This window comes from Alligator mississippiensis, chromosome 2 (genome assembly GCF_030867095.1).
Source record: "Alligator mississippiensis isolate rAllMis1 chromosome 2, rAllMis1, whole genome shotgun sequence".
Lineage (NCBI taxonomy): Eukaryota > Metazoa > Chordata > Crocodylia > Alligatoridae > Alligator > Alligator mississippiensis.
In genome coordinates this window covers 248,474,804-248,501,852 of record NC_081825.1, presented here as the reverse complement: position 1 = coordinate 248,501,852, position 27,049 = coordinate 248,474,804, and the positions used below count along the sequence as shown (strand labels likewise).

Sequence of the window (27,049 nt, the reverse complement as noted above, 5' to 3'; positions counted from 1 at the left end):
TGCGTGTTTGTGGCTTCAGTCAGTATCAGAGTGCAAGTACAAGGGATCGTAGACCAGTTGGGTCTGAGCAGAGTGGGTGATAGCTGGGGCAGGTAATCCCCTTTGTGTGTGTGTATGATAAGAGGTTGGTGAGAGCTGGGGCTGCCAATATCCCTTCTCCATACAGGTGTGTGGTCCCTTGGGAACTACTGTTACAGTTCAAATTACACTTTGATTGACTCTTAAGGGGGTCTGAAAAAATAATTGGACTGCCCGTCACAATGCTCTAATTGGAGACCCCCCAGGTTATGATTTTCAAAGCTTACAGGGGTGCAGGCTCTCGCCTCATATGGAAGGGGCTCCCTTTCAGTCATGGTGCTAGTCAGTTTGGTGCCACCAAGCCTATAAGTATATTAGGATTGTCGTCCCCAGACGGAGCACTTTACACGTCTCAATGTTGAACTTCATCTGGTTTTGATCCATCCAATTTGCCAACCTGTCTAGGTCCACCTGTATATGCAGCCTGTTTTCAAGTGTGACCACGCTCCCCCAGAACCTGGTATTGTCCATGAACTTGGCCTGTGAGCTCTTCACCCCCACATCCAAATCATTGATAAAGATGTTGAAAAGCACTGGACCAAGCACAGACCCCTGAGGGACACCACTGGCCACTGCTCAGCAGGACGACACAGATCCATTCATTAGAACTCTCTGGGTCCTACCCCACAGCCAGCATCCTACCCACCTGACTGTCAAGCAGTTAAGCCCACAATCCTCCAATTTTCCTATGAGAACATCATGGCATACCAGAGTATGGGGGGGGGGGGGGAGCACATAGATGAGAGAGGGATACCATATTTACTTTAATCCAAGATAAGGATTTTTTTTCCTCCAGACAACATGGGACAAAAACCCCTTAATCTTGGATTCAAGTACCAGCTCAGGGCCAATGACATGTCAGCTCTGTCTTTGGCCCTGACCTCAGGGCTGAAGCCAGATCTGAGCTGCTGCCTGCCTTGGGTTGAACAGACTCATTTGGTGGGAGAGAGACCACACAACTGGGTGGAGTTTTGGGGAGACTTCAGGGGGAAGGGGAGACTGTAGCCTGCACCCTTACCTTGTTAGCATTATTTAGCTGTGCAGTAATGTGTGTGTAGTATATCCAATCCAAAAAAAGTACATATACAGGCTTTTACATGCTGCTTGCATACTGTATTACAAAGGGAGCTATATGAAAAGGTAGCCCTCCGAAAAAAAACACTGCATGTCTTGTAAAGGTTCATGCTTTCAGATGGACATTACAGCAAGTGAATCAGAGAGTACAGTTTGAATTTCCAGTGCTGCATGCCCCCTCCCCCCCCCCCCCCATCACCTGGATCAAGCCCACTGTCCTTGCCCCCTTTCAGCCTGGATTGGGCCTGCCATGGGTTCCAACCCCCACCCCCCAGTACCTCCACCCCTAGGGCTACTTCTTTGACTCTTTGGGTTTCTCCCTTTTCATCCCACAACTTGGGGCTCCTCCCCACCCCTGTATCTCCCAGTTTACCTGCAGCTCCTAGCATGTCCCAGCAGAGCAATCAGAGAAGGGGATCCTGACGCTGTGATTCCTCTCTGGGCTGAGCCCAGTCCAGAGAGTGACAGCAGCAGGGCAGGTTCTTATTCCCTACTTGCTCCTCTGGGATACTGCCAGGAGCTGCAGGTAAGCCAGGAGACGTGGGGGGGTGGGGAGCAGGGAGGGAGCCACAAGGGTTGAGGGGAAAAGGGAGGGAGGAAGAGCAAGTGGCACAGAGGGAGCCCTGGGGCTCAGAGGGATGAGGGGGGCAGTGGTGGGCCTATTGCAGGCCTACAGGGGGGCGTAGCCCCCACCACACCCATGGATCAGGGCTATGCCCGCCCGTTACCCCATATCCTAACTTAGTCCCATTTCCCCCCCCCAGAGTACCTCCCCCTCCCGTCCACAGCTCCTGGATGTCCTGCTGCTCTCAATGGAGTGAGAAGGAAAGGGGAACTTGGGGGCAGAGGGGGAGCCCTGGGGGTAGGATAAAGATAGAGTTCCAAGGAGCAAGGGGAGGGAAGCCTGGGACCAGGAGGTCAGAGGGGAAATCTTGAGGGACGGGGGGCAAACGGGAGAGACCTAGGTTCTGGAAAGTACCTGGAGTGGGAGGGGCAGGGGGATTCTTACCTTTAGGTGCTCTCCTGGCTGCCCTCGGTGTCACTGTGGTGAAAGACGAGGGGGGTGTGGTAATATGACAATCTTATCAGCTTAGGCTGTATGTGAAATTGGCAGAATCTCTAGGCTTGTGAACTGAATTACTGAAATGAAAGGCAATAGTAATGTCCAGACAAAGCAGGTGATTTTTTGGAGATAAAATGATGCAGTTGCTTCATGTTTACAAGAAGACAAGAGGAGAAAGAAATTGAATGGACATAGCAGGACATGAGGAACCTTCTAAAGGCAGTGAAAGGGTGGAACAGTATTAAAACTTGTTTCAGTGATCCAGGCATATAACTGTCTGGATTTGCTTCTGTTTTGGGAAATCCTATTTTCCAAAAATTTGGGAAAACAAGTTATCTGGACTTGTAAGAAGTGTTTTTGAATATGTAATTCAAGAAAGGAAGATGATTCTTGTCATGTCACATATATATCAAAAACAGTTCTCTGTAATTCCCATTTGGTGTTCACACAAGAAAAGGCTCCAGAAAACCAAGTTGTGATGTAGTGAATCAAACAGTACTTGTGTATTAATAATGTTCATATACCAGCCTATGTATTTACACGTTGTCTGTTTTCTTTTATGTGTTCAGTGACTAACAAGAAACCAACTCAGGCATCTATTACAAAAGTCAAACAGTTTGAAGGTTCCACATCCTTTGTAAGGAGATCCCAATGGATGCTTGAGCAGCTTTGTCAAGTCAACGGTATAGACCCAAATAGGGTGAGTATATTGTGTGATTTTTGGAGAGAATAATTTAATTTAATAGGGGTTTTTCCCCCTTTTATTGTCAAGGCTCAAAGACGTTGTGTTTACTATCAGAGGGACCCTTTTAAACTAATGACTACTCCCATTACTTCTACCTCACACAAATGGTCAAAGACAACTTTTGGTTTTTATGTGCCAGTCTATAATCAAAGTACAGTCAAAGTGCCTATATTTAAGTAGACACGGTTCTTTGGGTGAATCTGATAACTTTTATTAGACCAACTTAAATAGTTGGAAAACAATTTAAGCAAGCTTTCAGGTTCAAAAAACCCTTCATCAGGCTAAGGAAATTTCAGCAGTTGGTGTGTGCTCTTCCTAGATGGACGCACCAACTACTGAAACATCCTTAGCCTGACAAAGATTCACCCAAAGAACCTTGTCTGCCTATGTCCTTAGACCAACACAACTACAACCTACACCCATATTTAAGTGTTAACTTTTGAATGTCCTTGGAGGACTATACCTTTTCTCCCAGTTTTAGTATGAAGGATTGGAATGGGCTAAGCTAAATGACATTTTTCTTCTTCATTCCTACTCTTCTGTTTGCCTTGACTTCTAAAAAGAAAAATACTTCTCTTTTGTCACTAAGTCTCCAATAAAGGAGAAGCTTGCTTTTATTGGCCTTCATGTCATCACAGAGCCATGATCAGTATAGAGTATGGAGCTCTATATTCCCAGGTGGTACTTCCAGTAAGACTGAGCAATACTGGGGATATTGCTTCAGGAGTATGAGATGAACAGCTTATGAAAGTGGATCTGTCAATAAATCTTAACTGCAGTTCCTCCTTACAAACTCCCCCTATTCATAGAACTGGCAGTGACGGTATAAAACTCTATTGTCCCAGCAAGTAAAGAGGCAGTTTTCACAGTGGTAAAATTATTTGTGTTTGAGATCTTCTCCTCTCAAAACTTCTGAGTTGTTTCTTACCCCAAAGTAAAGCATATGATATCTGTCTGTGGTGAGTCTGCACCAAACAGATTCATGCACAATAAATTTAATTAGGCTGAAATCTTAAGATAAAATATTTTATAACCAGGGATCTGGGTTTTTCATTTCCCATGGAAAAACAGAAAACCATGGATTTCCTGTTTTTATCAGAGAAAACACAGATTTTTCCTTTTAGTAGAGAAACCTCCAATTTTCCCGCTTTTGCAAAGAGCTGTGCAGGCGGGCAGAGTTCCAACCTGCAAGAGCTAATTGCAGAAAGGGCGGGAAACCCTGCCTGAAGGAGGAGGGAGAGAGGGAAGGGCAGGGCCTGAGGCTCTTACCCAGTTTGGATCAGGCTTGAATCAGGCTCACTTTCCTTCCGGGAGACTGAGTTAAGTGGGGCACTGGCAGGGCTGGAATGAAAGCTGGCTGTGGGAAACTGCTTTGAGGGGTGCAGCCACACGCTGCTGCCCTCGTTCCAGCCCTGTGTGCAGGAGGCATATCACCAGGGCAGCGCAGGACAAGCAGCAGCAGGGAAATCCCTGCACGGTTCCACTGCTGTTTACCAGGCTGGGTCATGCCTACCTGGCTGGGGAGAAAAGCAGGAACCAGCAGAGCCGTGTGGAGAAGCTGCTAGCCGCTGTTTTCTGCCACCGTGCTTCTCTCCCCCAGGGCCTCTGCAGTCTTGCAGGCACGACCCAGCGTGGCAGGCAGCAGCAGAGCCATGCGGGGATCTCCTCGCTGTTACCCCGCCTCCCCTCCCCCCTTGCTGCCCTGGGGACGCACCTCCAGCGCCTGCCACTGCTTTGAGGGGTGCAGCCCCATGCGCAGGAGGCATGTCACCAGGTCAGTGCGTGGCGGGCAGCAGCAGGGAGATCTCCATGCGGCTCTGCTGCTGCCAGGTCATGCCTGCAGGTCTGGGGAGGCCCCGGGGGAAAGAAGCAGGGAGCAGTGGAGCCATGTGGAGAAGCTGCTCACTGCTGTTCCCTGCTGCCCTACTTTTCTTCCCTGGGGCCTCCCCAGCCCAACAGGCATGACCAGGTGCAGCAGGCAGCAAAGGAACCACATGGGGATTACTCACTGCTGCTCACCCTGTGCTGCTCTGGTGACACACCTCCAGCGCCTGCTGCTGCTTTGAGGGGAACAGCCCCATGCCACTTCCCTCCATTGCAGCCCCATGCACAGGAGGCGCGTTGTTGGGGAAGCGCAGGGTGATCAGTGGTGAAATTCCTGCACAGGTCCTCTGTCCCCAGTCATGCCAGGTCAGGATTTTTTTGGTTTTTTAGCAGAGAATTTTTATTTATTTATTTTTTTTTTAGCAGACAATCTGTCATCTTTTTATCATGGAAAACCAGGATCCCTGTTTATAACACTTGATTAGACTTTAACGTAAGAAAAATAGAGAACTGTGGATCTAACTTGCATCTTATGGCCATAACTGATCAGTATGAAGTAAACGTGTTCATTATAAAATCATGCAGTCTTATTGTTAAAATACATTCTGATTCTCCAAAGCAACATTCCAGTTGGTTTATTTTTAATGACCTTTGTACCAACTCATGTCGATCTATGTTGGCATTTGTTTTTCTTTTTTTGGAAAACCAAATAAAACAATCCATAGAATCATTATAAATTAAATGTATGCTATAGAGGGAAGGCATTAGAGCCTGCTGAATGGGTGCTGAGATGGAAGAGAGAATGAGGGGACCAGGAGAGAGGGAATAGTTTGAAGCCCTCACCCCTAAGCTGCCAGGCTGTTTCAATCGCTTTCAAAATTACTTATAAATATATTCAAACAAGTAGGACATAATAAACATTCTTTCTCTCTTTTTTGACTATCAGAAACTATTGTTACAGAACACATGCTGGGGTGTTAGGTTTGTTTTTTTTTCCCCCCTTTTATCCCCACTGTTCATGAATACACTATTTAAGGTCCTATTATGTTTTGTTGCTGTATATAAACTTATATTATCATAGTTTCCCATAAATATAAATAGGTATGTTTCAGACTATAGGAGGAAGGAATCTGATAATGACCTGATGAAGTATTTTTATAGTTGACATAGTCTGTGGTGTTTGCTTATAATTTGTAGATCGACTGGCATTCAGGGAAATTTCAGAGTAGTACAATCTATTAAGACACATAATAAGGCACACAAACTGGTAACTGGAATTATAGTTTTGTTCCATATGTCACTTTCTCCTTTATGAGCCCAGATCTGTGGCTGAATCACATATTTCATAAGATACTGCTGCCAAATAATCAATGTTGCATTGCTTCGCCTCACAAAAAAGGGAAAGAAACCATAATGCATTATGGAAAAGATGCAATCCAACTAAGAATTGCAATCCTTGGAGAAGGAAGAGAGCAAGTTGTTTATTTAATGCAGTGCATTAGCCCTTATTGTCACCTGACACATTCCTAGAACACTTTTTTGCTGAAAACTTGAATTTACTCATGGAATTTTCCTGTGGAAAAGTATGTTGCTTCTGTAGGCATCAATGGGAGACAAAAGCATCAGAGCAGCTGTATAATTATTTTACATAGTTTTTTTTAAAGTACTCATTCTTTTTACCAATTTTTTAAAATACCATCATTAATACTAATTTGTTTTTTATTCCTTAGGATTCCCCAGAGTTTGATTTACTATTTGAAAATGCTTTTGACCAATGGGTAGCAAGCACAGCTTCTGAAAAGTGCACATTCTTTCAGATTCTTCATCACACTTGTCAGCGGTACCTTACAGACAAGAAGCCAGAATTTATCAACTGCCAATCGAAAATACTGGGAGGTGAGTAGATCAAAATTGAAATACTTAAATATAGTACAGCACGTGCTACATGAATCAATAAACTGTGTATATATTTTTTTCTTAATATGCATTAGTGGAATCAAAAATGTTCAAGCAGTCAGAGCATGTATTTGGTGGATTCTGCAGCTAAAAACAGTTTTGTGTTTGCACAAGGGAAGAATTTATGCTTAGTCACCGTAGAATTCTTTCTGATGCAATTACTGATAATGCTAACCACTGAATTAAGAGCTGACATTGGTCATTTTAAATAGCTGGTTTACTCAGCAGAAGAAGAAATCACTCAACTGAAGGATTTTGCAGAATTTTACCCTATAAGGAAGTGAAATTATAACTTTCATAGTACAACTTTTCTGTCTCCACCTCCTACCTCCCCCAATTTTAATTTGTTTTTCTTGAAAGCAACAAGACAAATAAGTATTGTTCTTTTTTTTTGTACTGCCTCCTTTTCTCTCAGCTCTTCAGAGCACTGAGTTAGAAGTCTGAAAAACAAGTTCCTTTCTTCACTGATTTCGTTCTTTTCCATTTAGCAAACGTTGATTTTTTTTCCTTGTGCTCCTGAAAGAGCTAAATTAAAATAGCTGTTGTTAAACAATAACTTTTTTTATTTGTTCAGAGCCAAAACATCTTTGTTCCTTAGCATTATTAAATTCAGCACAGTTGTATGGAGTGTCTGTCTGAATTAGCGAGTTGCTGCATGAGAGAGAGCACTTTCTGAATAATTTGTGACTTTTTGTTAATACCTTGTTGCAGATACTTGTGGAATGAGCCCTGGTGACATATATCTGGCCACTGGCACACCTTAACTTACTGGCATGATGGCATCTATACCCCAATCCCAACAGTTGTACCTCTTGCCATGCCACACATGTATGGCAGTATGGATGATTTGGGGTTGGGGATCAGATCCCAATCATGCCATTACTACTTGCCAGTGCAGGGGAAGCAGTCAGGATCATGAAGTCAGTCAAACTTGGGGTGGTATGATTCTGGGGCTGGGACAGCCAATCAGCTGTTCAGCAGTTCCTGCCCAGGAATCGCACCAGAGCCAGTTCAAGATTCTGTTGGGATCCGCAGGCCTGAGACTGGCAATTAGCTGATTGTGGGGCCCAGCTTCAGGACCATATGGGTGGCAGTTCCAGAGCCCCACCATACCACCAGCATTAAGCTGCATTGCAGGAACTGTGCCATGTATCCCATTTAAGGCATGATGGAAACCAGCCACAAAAATATTATACATACTTTGTGAAATAATGTTGTGGCTTACTTCCCATTTGATTATATCATTAATGTTAGTATTTAAAATGGGGTTAACTAGTTAATCACGTCTTAAGCGTAATTTCTGCCAGAGAACAAAGACAAAGTATAAGAGCCCCAGTCATCCAATCTGAATAGAGCTGCTTTCAATACAGAGCACAATTTAAGAGGTGTGAGTTTATTCAACTTATGTACTTCTCTCATTTTTGAGGCGATTTGTGTTTGACCAGTGCATGAGCTTGAGCAACCTTACAGCTCTTCTAATTTACTGTAATCATCAATGGCTGAATATCACTAAAAAAGCAGGGTGCTTTGGCCTTTTCCCCTCCTATGGTGGAGATTGGAGAAGTGGGTCATTGCCTGCTTCTGGCAAGAATTCTTGTAGGTGATATCTCTTATTGACCCAACTGCATGGTTGGGATGGACATAGGCAAGCTTTTGGATATCACAGTAACCTTCCTCAGGCCTTTGGGTTAGAAGTAGGCATTTTTATCTAACCCAGGGATTTTCATACCTCAGTATATTTTCGTATTCAGTGATTTAATAGTGCCACCTTACTATATATATCATTGTTCTTTTTTCAAATAAGTTATGGAATTTCAAATGCTGATGAAGATCCAGAATTGTTTTCCAAGTTGTGTGCTTTTATAAGTCACATCAATATTGCTTATAAACCCATGTGATTTTGATCTCCTCTGAATGGAGTTATATGAGGGTGTTACAGAAAGTATTGTCAATTTTGAAATAAAACCATTTGGTGTGCTTTGATCATTTACTGGACCACATCGCTTCTCTATATAGTTGTAAATGTTCAACAGTGCCATCAGTGTTCACTGCTGCTGTGTAGATTTCCACTCTGTGCACAAAAAGTGCCATTACTTTCTTACAAATTGGCACTTAAAAGTGGAGGTTCATAAAGACTTCAGTGTCCAAAACTTTAATAGCTCAGTAAAGAAATTTTCTTTTGGATGGGATGACAGTTGTCTTTCAACTTGCTAAATATCAAAGGTGGATTGGGAAATTGTCATGTAAAGATACATGCCTTTTTATCATCTCTACTAGCCTGTAATTTATGGACCTATGACATGTGCTAAGTGTGTTCTTTAATCCAAAAATAGAACTCATGAAGGCCTTCTTTATTACATTTTTTCCTATGAAAACCTTTTACATTGGATGAAGTTAAACTTCCATGGGAAAAAAAAAGTCTCTGTTTTGATAAAACAGATCACTTGTTTCCAGCCAGCCTAACCAAAAGGCACTATTTAACCATGGTAAAAATATTCTCCTCTTTACTTTCTTGTTCTATTTTAATTTGCCAAATCCAGATGCAGAGTGCTAAATATCCAGTTTCTTTTAAGGGATTCAAGAATCTGTTGCCTCTTTTTAGCATATAATTACTAGCTTCTGATGATACAGAAATGTTCCTTTCTATTAAACTGGGCAGAACTTGTCCCTAATGTCAAAGCTTGCTTGTTTCTCTAATATTTCTGATGCTAGCATTTTAGCTATTCTTCCTTCCTCTTATTTCTCCCCACCACAAGAAATGAACACTGAAGCCTTAACAAGGTTTAACATAATGAGTTTCACTTCCTTTTCCAATTTTGTACTCAAAGCATCCTACCTTTTCTCTTAATGTTAATATTTTGGGATTCCTCTACAGCTCTAATATTTTCTAGGTTTTTATTTACTCACCATGTTTGACATCTGTTATGCATGCACATATATATATATATATATATATATATATATATAAAAATAAAAAGTAGACCAAACTAGTAATATCCAATTTCAAAGCATATCCATAAAGCATTTCTTGAGTGACACATCAGTGGCGTTGCTGAGTGATAGGTTCCATTTGCCAGGATCATTTTACCAATTGATCATTTATTAATATCTTAGTGGTTCATGGATGCACAGTAGCATTCATGCCAGGTCTGCATTTCCCCCAAACACTGAACCTAACTCACAGGAGCACCAACTTTGGGATCTCCATTTTTTTCAAGTTCCTTTTCCCCATGTTACCTTTTTTAGTTGTAGACTAAAAATCATTACTTTTCCAACAATATTGTATAGATTTTTCTTCATGGGGATCCCCAAGATTTACCAGTAGACCAAGTAAATGTATGCCTACATATCTGAGTCTTCTATTGTTCTTTTTTGTTGCCTCAGGAAAAAAAAAATTCTTAAAGACTATCCAGTGAAATGAGTCCAGAGCACTACTAAAAAATGGAAAAGATTCAGTGATTTTTAAAGGATGTTCCAAAAACACCAGTCCTCGTAGAAACATCTAATTTTTAAATAGTTTATACCACAATTAAGCACTCTTGTTCAGTGGCTTTTTGGAGGGTCAGGGGTGCCATCTTGGAATCAGAATAAAACAAAATTGTACACTAAAAGTCAAACACCTACTATAACATATTTTAATTTTATTACAAAAATATTTTTATCATGATTTGTGTTTGCGTAGTGTATATAGGGTTGATTCCATAAAACTCAAAAATAAATTCTTAGTTTGTATATTGTGTGGTATGTGTAGGGTGGGTGTGCGTGAGGGTGTATGGGTGATGGATAGGGGTGTGTATGGTGGGGGTGGAAAAAATCCCCCTCTGTAGAAATCCACTTTCTTTCTCTGTCCTGCCTTGGGGCATCCTGCACCCCTCTCCCCTTTCACCTGTGTGCTTTTTGATTTTAACTTGGTCATCTACGTGACCAAGAGAAAGAAATTCCTGAGGGAGCGGGGAGCTCACTCTTTCCTTTGTTGTGGAGCATGTTTTGGGAAGGAAGAGAATCATTTTGGGACACTGAAACAAGCAAAAAGCACTCTCTCTCGCTCTCTCAGGCTATATATGTGAGTAACTTACCTGAAATTTAGCCAATATAGTATGGTTATATATCCTTAGCTGCATGTTAAAAGGGCCTACAAGTCCATTCTGTTTTGCTCAAGGCATTTGTTTTTTTTTTAACTTTCTTCCATCCTGTACCCCTTTCACAGTCTCTTCCTCTCATGTTAAATGCTGTCTGTTACAGCTTGCCTAGGTGTGGATTCTTGAGGGAAGGGACCAGCCTTCTAGCTCCCTTTGCTCAGCTAGGTGAAGTGGGCTTGGCTTTTTTACTTTCCTCCAGTACGGGAGGCCACTTTTGAATGCTTCGGGTTAAAAGAACCACTGCAAAATACCATGGTGGGCCAAGCTCCCTGAAGGTCTGCAGGGTCTGTGTACCCTGGGCTGCATAGCACCCAAACAGACCAGAGCCTGGGTGGTGGCAGTGATTACCCTAGGCCTCCAAGTGTGCTTCAGGAAGGGGGTCGGCTGGGCATAGGTGCCCCAGGGAAGACACCTGATGCATGGTTTTGGATGGGCTCCGTGTCGTGGGTGTCTCAGCGTAGTAGCACCCCTACTGTGCCGCCACTGTTTGTATGCGTGTGGGTATGGTGGGTGCGAGGGGTGTGGATGTGGGGGGGGTGTGGTAGGATGTGGGGGTGTGTGTGGGGTTCATGTATATGTGGGGGGTTATGGGAGCAGGGAGTGGATGTGAGGGAGGTTGGGGGTTGTGGGTACCCCCCTCCCCTCCCCTCATGATGCAGCAGAACCAGGCAGGGAACAGGTGCTCTGCAGGGTGGAGCTCCAGCCAGCACAGCACATTGCAGTGAGGAGCACAGCCTTCTCTGGGCTGTCTGTATTGCCAGTGCTCCCTGCCACTTGAGCAGCCCCTACACTGGCACAGAAGGGAGGGAAGCCCCACGTGCTGGAGCGTAGTGCTTTCCCTACCTGGGCTGTGCAGCACAGGAGAGAAGCCCTGCAGGCTAGAGCCCATTGCCTTCCCCACCAGGGCTGCACTGCAGGGGAGGGAAGCCCCAGGTGCCTTCCTCTGGGGGACAATTCCAGTCCACAGGCCTTCTCTCCTGTGCTGCACAGACCTGGCAGGGAAGGCAGTGGGCTCCAGCCTGCCACTGCCTGCCTGGACTGCACACTATGTAGGAGTGTGGGGTGTCCTCCCACTGCCCCCGCACCCTCCCTCACACCCACACACTGCCCACCCAGCTCCCCTGGCCCCAGGCTCCATGCTGCTGCCAGCCCCAGCCCCACACTCTGTGCTCCTTCCCAGCTGCAGCCCTGCCCCTGCTGCTTCTCTGCCTGCTGCCTCAAGCCAGCAGGAGCAGGTCAGTGGGGGCTGCAACAGCGGCAGCTGCAGCCCTGCCTGTTTCATGGTTTCATAGTAGCTAGGGTCAGGAGGGTCTTGAACAGATCATCTAGCCTGACCCCATGCCACAGGCAGGAATGAATGCTGTGTTCACATGAGCCCAGACAAGTGATTGTCCAACCTCCTCTTGAATTTACCCAAGGTAGGGGCGAGGACCACTTCCCTGGGAAGTTGGTTCCAGATTTTGGCCACCCTCACTTCAAAATATTGCCTTCTGATCTCTAACTTAAACCTATTCTCCATCAGCTTATTACCATTGATCCTCGTCACCCCAGGTGGTGCTGGGGAGAAAAGGGCTCTACCTATTTGCTGTTGATCTCCCCTGATGAGTTTGGAAACTACACACTGGCTGGGTGGGGCCCTTCCACCCACGAGGTTTGGAGCAAGGCAATAGGATATGTTTGGGGGGGCGGGAGAGGATGTACATAGATTGTAAAGCCGGGAGGGACCTCAGAAGATTATCGGGTCCAGCTCCCTGCACCAAGCAGGAAAGATAACTGGAGGTCAGTCGACACCAGCAAGGTGACTGCCTAGAGTCCTCCTGAAGATTTCCAGGTAAGTGATTGCACCACCTCTGGAGGGAACTTATTCCACAGCCTGGACACCCTGACTGTGAAGAAGTTTTTCCTAATGTTGAACATGAAACAGTCTTCCAGGAGTTTGTGGCTGTTACTCCTAGTTTTTCCCTCTGGTGTTCTGGTGAACAGTTGCTCACCAAGCCCTTGATGTACTCCCCTATTGGAGTGGTAAGCTGCTACCAGGTCTCCTCTCAGCCTCCTTTTCTTCAGTCTGAAGAGTCAAGATCCTTCAGCCTTTCCTTGTATGGCTTGCCTTTTAAGACTGATCATACGGGTGGCTCTTCTTTGGACCCTCTCAAGCTTGTCCACGTCCTTGTTAAAGTGTGGTGCCCGGAACTGGACACAGTACTCAAGCTGCAGTCTCATCAGTGCTGAGTAGAGCAGAAGAATTGCCTCCTTGGCTTTGCTGGAGATGCACTGATTGATGCACGTCAGAGTATTATTTGCCCTACTGGCTACAGCATTGCACTGCTGGCTCATACTCGTACTGTGGTCTATTATTACCCCCTCCCTTTCATTTGTTGGTCTAGTCAGTTTGGTGCTGCCAAGCCAGTTAGGGGTTGCTCGTCCCAAGGTGGAACACTTTATATTTCTCAACATTGAACTTCATTAAATTCCTATCCACCCAACTTGCTAGCCTCTCTAGGTCTGCCTGTAACTGAAGCCTATCTTCAGGCGTGACCATGCTTCCCCATAACTTGATGTCATCTGTGTACTTGGCCAGTGAGCTCTTCACCCCAATATCCAAATCATTAATAAAGATGTTGAAAAGTACTAGACCGAGCACCAGTCCCTGCAGGACACCACTGCCCACATCTCATTAGGATGATGACACAGATCCGTCACTGTGACTCTCTGGGTCCTATCCTGCAGCTAATTTCTCAGCCACCTGACCACCTCAGAGTTGAGCCCACAATCCTCCAATTTTCTCGTGAGGACATTGTGGGATACTAGATCAAAAGCCTTTTGGAAGTCTAGCTATACAATATCAACCTGCTCTCTCATGTCCAGGTGGTGAGTTACCTGGTCATAGAAGAAGATGAGGTTGGTAAGGCAGGACCTGCCAGCAACGAAGCTATGCTGGCCATCATTCACAATCTTACCTTCTGCAAGCTTATCGCAGAAAAGCTTATGTGAGTGTCTCGCTGTCACCTTCGTGGACAGAAGGGCTGGGAAGGACACAATTTGTTGGGGGGGCCCTGCAGGCCGAATGAAAATGCTTGGCGGGCTGGATTCGGCCCTTGGGCTGTATTTTGCCCACCCCTGTGTCAAAATCTGTTTTCTATGTTGAAAATACTTGTTGAGCTTTTTTCAGTCTTTAGTAAACTAGATAGGAATCCTGAAATTTATTTTTGTTTTCAGAAACCCATGCTACACACTTATTCAGTTTCCATTTTACCTCCCATTGTTTCCATACAATCTTTCAATTAGTCGTGGGGTATAAGGCACCAAATGCATCTTCCTTTGACTTCATTGCATATAGCCTCACTCAGGTTCTTTGCTAACTTCATCTTTTCGGCCTGGCTTCCACCCTATCTAATTCATTTAAATTAACCTCACTAAGGTCTCAATTGATGCTTGGCTAAGTGTCAGAACCATTCTCAGCTGCTGTCATGCTGCCATCTCATCCTCCCTGAGCTTTTTGTGATACTGTTCTTATTTTTCGTCTACTTTTGACAGATCCTACAGAACATCTGTTAATAGGTCTGTCTCCTCTTTTGTCCTTCTGTTTGGGATGTTCATTTAAATCTTTTTTTTCTATATGTGATTTAATAAGACAGTCTCATCTATTCATGCAGCCTCACTTGCCATCTCTTGGCTAATGAATGTTTATCTGTTTTCTGGGCTTGTAAGTCGACCCCTTTTTCAGCATATCTATAATAACTGTTTTGGAATGTGTCAGTGACACTTTTATGTAAGCTTAACCTGGACAAAATGGAATTCAACTCTTAACTTTTCCATCCAAAACATACTATGCAGATCGTTCATATGTTGAGAGCATTATCCTTTGCTCTGTTGCTCAGATGCATCTGAATCTCCCATTTGCCTTGCTCAGCATATCCAAGATATCTTTCCACATCTACCAAAACATGCCTAATATTCTTTTCTCTTCATTTCTGTATCTAAAACATCTTGCAGTTACGTTTTGACAAATGGACAACTTTCTCAACTCCCTACAACATATGCAGACTCTTGATCTTCCCCATGTGGTTATTTTCCTTGTCTTTTGCTTGGACTTTGTCATCTCCTTGTCTACTGGCCATGGGAACAAAATAAAAAATGCTAGCTCCTTGTTGCCAGAACTATGCATCCCAGAAATAATGATTATAAACCACACTAATGACCTGAAAAACACTGAAATAACCTCAACTTTTCTGGGCAACAGGAAATCTGCTACCAATTTAGAAAGTCACTCTATCTCTTCCCTCACAAACAAACGATATTCATTTTTGTGTGTGTGTGTGTGTGTGTGTGTGTGTGTGTGTGTGTGTGTAGCTATCAAGTAATCGGATAATTAGAGACTTTCATAATATATAATCACAATAGGAAAGTTGCACCTGGTTTAACATCTGCATTCCTGTCAATGAGCCTTCAAAACACTTTTACCACATGCTAATGTTTTTAGATGTAGGTATTATTAAGAAAAAGGTACAGATGAATGAGTTCTATTTGGAAGAAGGCACTCTGTTCATAAAATGTTTTTTTCCACTACTAGTATTTGTATTTTGCTATAACTTTATTCTTTATATTAAACTTTCTCTCTGTATACTAACCTTCAATATCACCTCAATGAAACTATCAGCAGCAATAGACAGGATAGACTCATAAGTCTTTAAGGAAAATGTTTTTGTTTTTTATTTCAATTGGTAGTCTCAAAAACTAACATACAGAGAGTGAAACCTGGAGTCTTCTATGGACTAATAAAAAGAAAATGTTTGCACTGGGAGTTTTAATTGAAGGGTATTTCAAAGGCAGATGTCTTGATAATGCAGAATAGCCTTGGTGTTATATAATTTCCTTTTTGTCAAAGGTATCTTGGTATCAAGTGTTACATACACACTTGAGTTACATTAGTAAGTTGATGCCTTTGAAGGCAAAGGTAGTAACTATTGAGTGACTTTTGAAATGGGTTTTCATGTCAATAAATGGAACTATTTTATGAAGCAAGATTTTGGCTAAGATACTGGAGTTATCTACAATTCCCCTTTGGAAAGTGAAAACTAATATTTAACTACTACTACTAGGGATGATCTAACTGAATTCCAAAAAGCCTCTCTAAAACATGAACACAGAGATAGTAAAAGGAAATACAATGGTGTGAATACAGACATTTAACATCAACTTGGGCTATAGAAAGTATAGGCTGGCTTAAATCAAACAATTAAGTTCAACCAACACAGTTTTAATAATTGTGAAAGGAAGTATTAGAATCTAAACTCATATCAGAATTCTCAAGCAACTACATTAGTAGGTTGATGACTTTGAAGGCAAAGATAATAGCTATTGAGCTACTTTTGAAATAGTAGTTGTTCTTAAAATTAGCTAAACCAACATAGTGGACCTAAATTGTTCCCCTTAACTTTTAGCATGTTCAAAGCTATAGTTTCATCCTATTTCTTTAAATAGTTTTTACAAGGGACAAACACGAGTTCGGTTTCTTTTAAAAGATATTCTATGTGCACCCCTTTGGGGATAAAGTAATTTCAACTTCTGGTTACCTATTATATGAATTATCATAGTGGGGATATGTGCATGTAGAAGTATCATACTCATCACGGTATAGGGGGAAAAAAAGGGGAAAAAAACATGTACAACTTCCATTTCATCAGTTTTCAAACAAACAAAAAATCCAGGTCAAATGCTCAAGATGATTGAAAAAAAAAAATTTCTCCGTTGAAAGAAATTGTAAGCAGCTCTGGTCTTTAAGCAAGTGTCAACAAGAATTGCTATTTTTCCCCCAAATAAACTGAAGATCTGCAATACGAGTTTACATTTTTATTTCTTCTTTTATCTAATCCTGCAAACTCTTTTAAGTAGATCAGTAGGCTCTAGGGGTGTACCGATAAAGATTTTTTGGGGCTGATACCGATGACCGATTATTAACGAGCCGTATCGGCCCATACCCATCCGATTTGCCAATGTGCAGCATGGAGAACAGTGTCTGGCTGGTAAATTTATTGGGGGGGGAGGGGAAGCATAGGGTGGGGAGATTGAGCCACCCATAGTGAGGGAGAGGGGGAACTGGGGCTGGGGCAGATGCTGCCCAACCAGAGGCAGGGCATGGAACAGAGCTGCAAATGGCTTATCTAGAGTGGGGGGAGGCAGCTACTGCCACTGCACACACCCCTGGGGGAGGCACAGGGAGCATGTGCCCCCTGGATCTGTGTGCGGGGTGAGGGCGGTCTGCCACTGGGTATGGGGGCTGACACTGGGCTCTTCCTGGTGGAGGGGATTGGACAGGGTTTGTGTTTAGGGTGGGCGGTGGCGGTGCTGGAAAACGGGGCTATGAGCTGGGCCCTCACCACTGCAGAATTCACTGTAGCACCCTTCTCAGCGCCACTACTGCCTGACCCAAGTGCAGCACCAGCGCTACCCCCAGCCCACAGAGTTAGCCTGCCCTCACCCCAAACACAGATCCAGGGGGGCACCCCCCCATGGTTTGGCAGCCCCCCCCCGATAAACCACTCACAGCTCCTTCCTGTTCTCCACCTCAGGTGGGTAGCGCCTGCCCCAGCCCCACTTCCCCTCCTCCTTCACTGTGGGGGCCTTGATCTGCCCCCCTCACACTGCTTCCCTGCCCCTTGCCCCCCAGCAGACTTACCAGTTGGTTGCTGCTCTGCAACCTGCCAGACTGGCTGCACGTATGTTGCAGCTGCACATATGTATGCAGCATTTTTCAGCGACATTATCGTCACATCAGCCAAAGAAAGCTGATTGCCACTAATGTCAATTTTCCTTATGTTGGTGCCAATGTGATACAGACCAATGTATTGGTGCACCTGTAGTAGGCACATTGTGCATGAGCTTACTTGCTTGTAGGAGCACTTGCCAAATTGTAGCTCATACAGATATACCTGAGAGATGGATGTTTTATTCAATTAGTCTCTCTGTGAAATATGAAATAGTGACAGAGTGAATCACCAAGGGACACAAAACAAATATTCCAAAATGATTTGTTGCTACTTTCATGATCAGAAGAAAAGGACTGAATGCTTGGTTTAAATGCAACACTGATTAATGAAAAATGTGCTGTCTTCAATATACCACACCCCAGCGCAGAAAAATGTGAACTGCATGGTTTACTTTTAAGATTACAGATTTGATTATCTTTCAGAGATCAACTATATTTGCCCTTGTAAAATACGTATATCAGTATGTTCAAAATTAATTTTTCAAAGTTAAGTTATTCATTTTCTATTAAATCCTTAACATTCCTTTAAAAATAATAAATATTCTGGCATAGCACACTGAATTAACTTAATCGACTAGTTTTATAGCAGTGTAAAGAAGAGTAGATTTTGAGAAATTTAGAAGTGTGCCTAAGGAGCTTAAATACAACTATTAAGAAACATTATTTTGTCTGAACTATGATTGTTTTGAACAAAATGATTTTTACTTCCATGTCAAAATCTTAACTTCCTTAGCTTCTCTTTTAAGCAACTCCTCCATTGCTTGTTCATTTTCCTCAAGCCCTTTCTTTCCTGCCTGTCATTTATCCATATCATATACAAACTTATCAGGACTGTAACACGCATTTCCTTCTAAAGGCTGTGAAGGAAGGCAGAGGATGGAAAGAAAAGAGTTTTGTTGCTTTTATTTAGGAAGAAGAGTGCAGGTACCTGCATGATGAAAATTTCATCTTAAACGCAAATAAATTGTGTGCAGTCAAATCAGGTTCTAGCTTGACTCGTCTCTCTCTTCCTGATGTTCCTTCTTTCCCTTTGTTCCACTTATTTCAGCTGTCCCTTCTCTCTGCATCTTGGCCAGAACTCTTCTTTTTTTATTTACAGTGTATGGTGATATAAACTGTCTTGCCATCACTTGGATCCTTTATATTGGACAAGGGACATGAGTATAAATGGAATTGAAAATTCCACACATCTAATTGACAATGTGAACCAGTGAAATGCATTTATCTGAGTCAGTGCTCTGCAAATGTATTCAGTGCCTCTGGTAGTGTTCGTGATCCTTTCTAAGCAGCAGCTGACTCAGTTGTAAGAAAGATAAAAACTGTTTTCACTGCTAGTCACATGGGTAGAAATGAAAAGGGAATGAAAATGGCATTCATTTTTTTTAGTCATTCTTTTCTCAATAACATTTGAGCCATGCATACTTGGTTATTTTACTGACTGGATTTGTATTTCTCCTACTCACAGCACTATATTTAGAAGCTATATTTCATGACATGAGATTGTACCCAATACTGCATATGATTCCCACCTAGAAAGAAAATAGGGAGTTCAGAATTAGTCTTTGGCATATAACCAAAATCTTGTCTTAAATACTTCCTTTGTGTTTGGAATGTTTATTAAGTTCCAAGCAAACTTGTGGTTCTTATTTACGTATTCCCAGCTGCGCAATTTCAAACAATTTTCTCCTAGGCAAAAAATATTTTTCATTAAGCTTATTCTTTGCAACTCTGAAGGCAATAATTTTGCAGTTTTGTTGGGAGATAGCAGCAGGAGACACTGTGACTCTTTAATGTGTTCTGACACTTCAGAAAAATAATAATTTTACTCACTTCTACACAGCAGAATTTAGGTTGCTAATAATCTGTTCACTTGGTACAGGATCCTGCAAAAGTATGTTTATCTCTACACTATTATTAATGTGTAAATATTTTGATATGGAGGGAAGCTAGAGTTAGTTTTTTGGTCTGTCATTTAAAAAAAATAAACAGTGTGTTTTCCAAACTCTGTTTATTATATCACTGGGTTTCATTGTTATAGTACAGTAATATTAAGTATATGGAAATAAGTCAACAAGTATATTGCAGATGTTCTCTTATACAAGATTTGGAACTGTAGTAGAATTGCATGGATTTACGTTTGAAGAGGCTCAAATCTAACACAGTTAAAATTTAAAATAGCAATTTGAGTCTGGTTACCCTTGAGAGAGCATGTGTGTTCAGACATGTACGTATGACCATTTTAGGTGGCAGTTAAGACCTACTATAACAATTTTATTTTAATAGGTGTTTGTGTGTAGTGGTACTGCAAACTTTATACTGCATACACTGTATAGACATGTAAACCAAAATGGAAAGCCATGAACACATTGTGCAGATTTGTAATTTTATATGCTGGTCTAAATTAGGCAGTGGAACTAAGCAAGAATAAAATTGCTGAGTAGAAAATCAAGCTGAGTAATATGTATCTTTTAATTTCCGAATCTCTTTATATTTTCATCTTTCCCTTTGCTAGTTTCCCTGAAAAGCTGGGTAAATCCTCAAGGCATGCTCTAAGGGAATCTGTTTATGAGCATTTCGGTTGTCAGGTTTCAGTGAAGAAAAGCATCAGGACTGCACTGTTTGTTCTTGTACCACTGGATGAATATCATACTATTGCCAGAATTCTCCCACCATTACAATAGTATTTATTTGAAGCCACGTGCAAATATCTCTATAACCTTTCTCTTAAAAATTGACCTGGTAGTCAGTCACCAATTTAGAATTCTACAATAACATTGATCATCATTCTTGCTTACCGCCTGAAAGTTGATAGTGTATTTTTAAAATATATAACATAAAGGTTAAGAGAATCCCATGTCTTCTTCAATTTCTGTAAACAAATTAAAGGCTTAATGGTACCAGTTTAAAGTAGGGCTTTCAATAACAATTAATGGATTCAATTAGTGTGTTAATCGTTAATGTTAATTTTCTAATGTGTTAATTACGCACCTAGTTTTGGAGCCCACACCCGGACTCCGCTCTGCTGCAGTCACCACTACCTTGGGGCACAGAGGACTGCAGGGCAGCCTGGTTGCAGGCTTCGGTGGCTACAGCAGGAGGGGAGGGGTGTGTGCAGACACAGACATGGAGCCACAGCCTGCAGGTGGCCAGGAACAGCACCTGGCAGATAAGTCTATGAAGGGGAAGGGGCATAGGGAAGGAAAGAGGAGAGCGCAGATCAAGGCCCCCATGGTGGGGGAAGGAATGGGGAAGGGGCAGGGGCTGGGGTGAATGGGGTCCCAGAGCCAGGGAGAGTTGCGGAACGGAGCTACAACTCAACCAGATTTGCCGGGGGGGAGGGGGCAGCAGCACTCCTGCCGCTGCACACACCCTGTGGAAGGCGGGGGCAGTGAGACCATACCAGCCATTTATGCTTTAGTACATAATTTTGATATTCCATTAGAATTTTATGGGGAGCCATTCCCCAAAACTGTACAACTAGCTCCCAAATTAGAAGTAGTTAGTAAAAATTGAATTAAATGGAATAATGAGTTCTGATATAAATATGTTGCTGTCTTCAGGGACGCTTTCTCAGACCACTTATCTCATAAGCTGATGACAGATGTAAAAAAAACAACCCCAAAACACACCATTTAAAGTAAAGTGCTGTTGGGGGGTATGTGTGTCTTGGGTGGGGGGGAAGTAAAGGGAATACAACCCCAGGAAGCAGTTGCACAGTATGAAGCAGTAGCCCAACAGTTGGAAAATGCCCTCACAAAAGAGTACCTTTCCTGGGAATAAGCCAAACCTTGGTGAGGAGAACTGTTTTCAAGCTAGAGATAATTTAAGAGATGCCTTGGAGGAATACAAATCTAAAAACTGACTGTGTTAGCTTTCAACAGAGCAAAAGGATTAAAGCAGACTACAAAAAAGTAATAGATAAGAAAAAAAAACCTATCAAATGAGGGTATGGGAGGAACTAGTAACTGCACAGAAAATTAAATAATAACTGATGTTTTTGGCAAATTTATAGCCAAAGGGGCGAAAAAAGTTAACCTAATTCCTGATGCTTACATCCCTGAAGATACATGGGTCTTGTTTTTTTAAAAACAAGCATAACAGCTTATCTGCAGATGGTGAAGGAAACAGTAGCTTTTTGTTGAAAGAAATGTTATCTGTTAAGCTACAAGTAGATAATTATCTCATCTCTGAATCTCAAGTAAGATCATATATATCCTTCCTGAGAAATGGATAGGCCCCCAGACTTGACTTTTCTCCCCCCAGAAATTTTCAAGGAGTTCATTGACTAGTGGTGCCAATTCTGACCAACATGATTAATAGATATCATTATTTAAAATCATTATTTTAAAGGCATTTATCAACAAAAATATTATAGACCCAATTTAAAAAAAATCATAATAAGAAAGATGCCACATCTTATCATCCCATTAGCCTTATGTGTATTCCTACCAAAATACTTAGGAGACATTTACTTTTTCACCTTCAGATGTGAATCTATGAAAACAATTATTTTTGCAAGAGTAGGCTCGTTTTAGAGAAGGCTATCCCTCCATGGCTCATTACTTAGCATTATATTATTTGGCATCTAAATATGTTAGAAGACAAAATCATCTGTATGTAACCTTCATAGATCTCAAGGGAGCCTTTAACTCCATAGATTAAAATTATGGAAGAAACTGGCAATAACATCAATAGACAGACCTGTCTTACAGTTTATCATTACTTACTATTAAAACAAAACATCAAGGCTGTGTTATAGGATTGGTAATGCCCTGTCCAATAATTTCCCAAATAAGACAGGAGTGCAGCAACATTGTTTGCTTGCTCCGCTACTTTTCACCGTATTCTTGCATGATTTAGAACAGGTTATAACAGAGAATCAGTTCCATGCACCCATGGTTTTGAATGACCGTATCACTCTTGCTTTATGTAGCTGATGCGTTAATTCTTTAGCAATCCCAAATAGGTCCTCAAAGACATGTCTTTCAACAGTATTGCAACCCAAATAGCTTAGAAATCAATACAGCTAAAACCAACATAATGGTCTTTGGAAATGAAAGAAGGAAATGGGATTTTTTTTTTTTTTTATAAGAAAAGAAACTAGAGCTGGTGTCTTTCTTTAAATACCTTGAATATTTTTACAAAAATCCCAGCTGGAATAAGCACATTGAAAATGTAAATGTTAGAGCAAAACAAGCTTTGGATGGAGTATTATTCTTGTACAATAAGACAGACAGAAGAGCAGTTCTAGAAGCAATAAGCTTGTATAAATCCAAAGCAGATTCCATTTTATTATAGAGAGCTGAACTCTTAGATGTTGAATAGCTCACCCAAAAATAGGGAAGATTTCTAATTACTTTTTGAAGTGGCTTTTATCTTTACATAATTTTATCTCAAACCATTTTTTGTGGTTTTGTATCATCTTTGAAGAAATAAAAAGGGAAATGGGAAATGGAGCTCTCCATTAATGAGAGAAACACATATTAGGCTAATGAGAAAAAAAATCTTGCTTCTTTATACTCCTTAGGTGTATTTGCACTACTTGCACAAAAAATAAGGGCCAAAATCAAATCGAATTTTCCTGTTCTGTTTTATTGTTCATTGTTTCATTTTACCTCTTCTTTTAGATCACTATACCTCATGTTCTGTTCATTGTTGTGTAAATTGGTAGAATGGATCATTTTATTATATGCTTTTAGTAAAAATTAAGATTTATATAAATGTTGTTAAGAGATATATAAAATAAAAATGTGTGTGTGTATATATATAGATATATATACACACACACACACACACACACACACACACACAATTTGTATATAATTCTTTTTTTATACTATTTTGGCAAAAACTATAAATAATCATTACACTTATGTAGTAATAATATGACTTTAAAAAGAAGTGAATTTTTTTCTAAACCACCTCTTCTCCAAAATACCCAGCTTGTTTTTAACTTCACATCCTATCTGCATTCTCTTTTTCCGAAAGATATAACCTATATTTAATGCTTCTGTTAGAGTGTGCTACTCAGAGCAAATCTCTGAATAAAATGTCTTTAAATATTAAAGACTGTTGGTGGGCACTAACTTTTGGAGCTTATTACTTACAAGAAGGTAAATCTTACTGTCACCTTTTTATGTGAAGGACAAATTTTATTGTATTTTATTAAGATTTTATATACTGCCAGTTTGTAAAAAACAAAACAAAAAAACCCCCCACAATGGCCTCTAGGAGTAAGTGCAGAAAAATATCCTCGTCAGTTTAAATTGCAGTTATGGTTAAAAAAAAGTGGTTGTTAAAATAGTTTATAACAGTTTATTCAAACAGTTTGTTCAAAATACAGCTGTAGGAAAACGATCCAAAACCAATTTTGGTCAGGTATTTTCAATAGAATTGTTTAACTAACGGTTTGTTCCACAGTAACCTATCTGTTGATACTGCCAGGCCTTCTACATGCCAATTGTAGAATTGTTAGTGAAGGTGATAGTAGAGCTAAGAGCAGCACTTTGACTGTCATAATAGAGGTTGAGTTTGCACCTGTGAATTAAAAAAAAAAAATGCCTGCAAAAGCAAAAGAACTTTGGATATAGAAGTTAGAAAATATACCCTACAAAGTTGCATTATTGCTTTCTAGAATAAAAGCATGCTTTTTTTCCTGTGGCTGTATTTGCATACAGAGCTTGAACCAGGCTGTGCTAAAATTCGATTGTTACTAGCTTCCAAGAGTTTTCAAGCTCCTGATAAAATGATTATAAAAATAATGTGTACTAGAGGTAGTGTCTTCCTCAATTCTCTCACAGCTGTAGTGAGCCTGCTGAGAAAATATTATGTCTCTTTTCACATTGACTGAAAAATTTGAAAAATAGCACTTTATTCTATTTCTTGTCTTTCAGTCAAATATCAGCAGGATGAACCAGTGATATAGAGTTATATTATCTTCTCAACAGGCACTACCTAAGAGAAGGTGCAAATAAAACAGTTACCCTGTAAGACTCCTTGCACATAAGCACAAAGCAAAAATGAACAAATAGAAGGACCACTGACTGGCAGGTTTGAGCTCAGAGTAGAAGTCCATCAATAGCAGTAAGACCCAGGATGATTAAACATTGAAGTACAAGGAACAAGAATAATTACTATAGACTTTAATAATATTTATATTCAGTGGCACAAGTTCTTTTTTTTTTTTTTTTAACTTAGTGAAAAAAAATATCAGCAGAATTATAATACAAATCCTCCAGATTTCTTCTGAATCTTTTTCTCTTACCCTGGGCAGTGTTCTGAATAATAAGTCATTTGAGAGATTGTGTTTGACAAGCATTTTTTTTTTTCATATGATGAGGTGAGGTTATTTGCTCTGAAGATGATAATGGCCACTGTCAAAAATAAGACACAGTGAGTAAAAGGGATTTTTGCAGGTAACTCCTGGTGTACAGAGCTGTTTTTTACAGCCTTTTTGTGGTGAGCCCACCCCCACCACTGTTTAGCTGAGAGCTGTCCATCATGTTGTCCCATGCCTCCCCACTGATTGGCTGAGGGGGCTGCTCATTGCATGGCCCTGCCCTTCACCACTAATTGGCAGAGAGGGGCGGGGCCATGAGAAAGGCGCTATAGGAAGTTCCCATCCCAGAGGTGATCACAATGCTCCCTGCTCAGCCCTTGCCAACTTGGTTCCCCTTGGGGCTCTCTCCCCTTTATTTGCCCACCACACCTTGATATTATTAATTTCTGATAAAAGGGGACTGACCCAAGGCTTCCCAAGCCTGGTCGTATTCTTAGGACTAGAGGTGCTCATGGTTATTGACTTAAGGGCCAATTTTGTGCTCTTCATTCTCCCCAACACCCATTCACATGCCTCTCAGGGGATCTGCTAACAACTTTCTGCCTTCTAGCAGGCCCCAGGTACTGGAGCTTTCCCTCGATGCACCTTAGTGCCCCCTGGGCACCAGACCCTCCTGGTCCCCCTTCCCCCGCACCTTGTCCCAAGTACTTAGTCTTTCCTGGGCTCAAACTCCCCCTCTGTGTGGGCCTCGGGCCTATCTCTTCCAAGGCCTGCTCTGGCCCTGCACTCCACTCCTCAATGGCCTTAGGCCCTCTCCCTCTGGGCCACGGGCCCTCTATTCTTCTGGCCCTTCTCTCTCTCTCACTGGGCCAGTTGGGACCTTCATACCTCCCTTTCAGTCCCTTCCTCAACCACCAGTTATTGTTCATCACCAGCCCTCTCGGACTATTGCCTCTGTCTCCAGGCACATTTGTTCCAAGGCCTATCTTTGCCCCTCTTGGCTGCTGGGCCCCTGACCCATGTTCCCAGGCCTGTCGGTTCCAAGACATGCTTCACCGCTCTCAGGCTCTGTTCTACTCTAGCTGGGCTTTGGGCGGCCTGGCCCTCTACTCTCTGCTGCCCGTCTCCAGGCTATGGGTTCACCCACTCCTGTTCCCAGGCCCATCTGTCTCAAGGCCTGTTTTGCCCTTCTCAGGCACTGCCCTATTCACTGGCTGAGTTCAGTGCTGCTGACCCCCAGCTCAGACATTAAGGCAGGAGCCCTCCTGCCAGGAGCTCCTCTCTCTGTGGTTCCTAGGGCTAGACTGCCTGACTGTCTTAGGCCGTGAGCTTATGTGCATCAAGCCCAGCCCCACTCCTTGTCAGACAATTCCCCCTCATTGCCCCCTGCCATATGTGTAGGCTGCTCTTCAAACAGCCTCTTGTTTTAGTGACAGGTTCTCCAAGTGCTGTGTCACAGACAGGCAGTCCTCTCAGCCAATCAGCAGTGAGGCGTGGGGAGGGGTGCCATCTTGGCTGCCCCCCTTCATGCTGGCTGCACCCCCCCCCCACCCCAGTGGGCTGAGGGGTCAGGCCGCAGCAGCCATGAGGAACACTGGATCCCACTGGGGAGCCAGCATTTTGTTTTTAGTAAAGGTTTTTTTATTTCACAGACAATGCTCAATTTCACAATTTCCACAAAATCGCAAATTATGTAGGTCCCTGTAGAAAACAAATAGAAGTTGTACAGCAATTTCTTAGGTATACTTATTTGTCTTCACTGCAAATGTGTGTCAAGAGTAATATGCTTTACCATTCTTTGATTTAAGGACATCTTATAAGTCAACAGATCTGACACTTCAAAACTGCCTGGGTTTATCACAAGCGTATAGTTCATATGCTGCAATCAAAATGGATAAGGATAGGATTGTGCTTTCTCCACGTTTCACATAATTAAGTCTCAGAATTACTTTCTTAAAACAAACATACGATAAGGCAGACAAATAAGTGTTATGTTTGTTCTTCTAAAAAAGCCTGCAGAATAGTATAAAGTCAGAGGGTCATTCATAATTAAAAAATGGGAGGTCAACTACCTTTATCTCAAGAATGTTGAAACCTCATGACAAAACAATTTTATTTATTTCAC

The 27,049-nt window shown here is 42.0% G+C and overlaps 1 protein-coding gene across 5 annotated transcripts in view; it reads left to right on the top strand.

The window, feature by feature from the left end:
- The window catches only part of STXBP6 (syntaxin binding protein 6), a 253,110-nt gene that overhangs the window by 162,195 nt on the left and 63,866 nt on the right, over positions 1-27,049 (top strand). For 4 of the 5 annotated variants that reach the window (XM_059723011.1, XM_014596310.3, XM_059723012.1 and 1 more), the window contains 2 exons: positions 2,785-2,915; positions 6,515-6,680. In XM_059723011.1, the coding sequence (XP_059578994.1) occupies positions 2,785-2,915; positions 6,515-6,680 (297 nt within the window). The remainder of the gene's footprint in view (positions 1-2,784; positions 2,916-6,514; positions 6,681-27,049) is intronic. The other variant, XM_019496214.2, reaches the window with a different exon arrangement.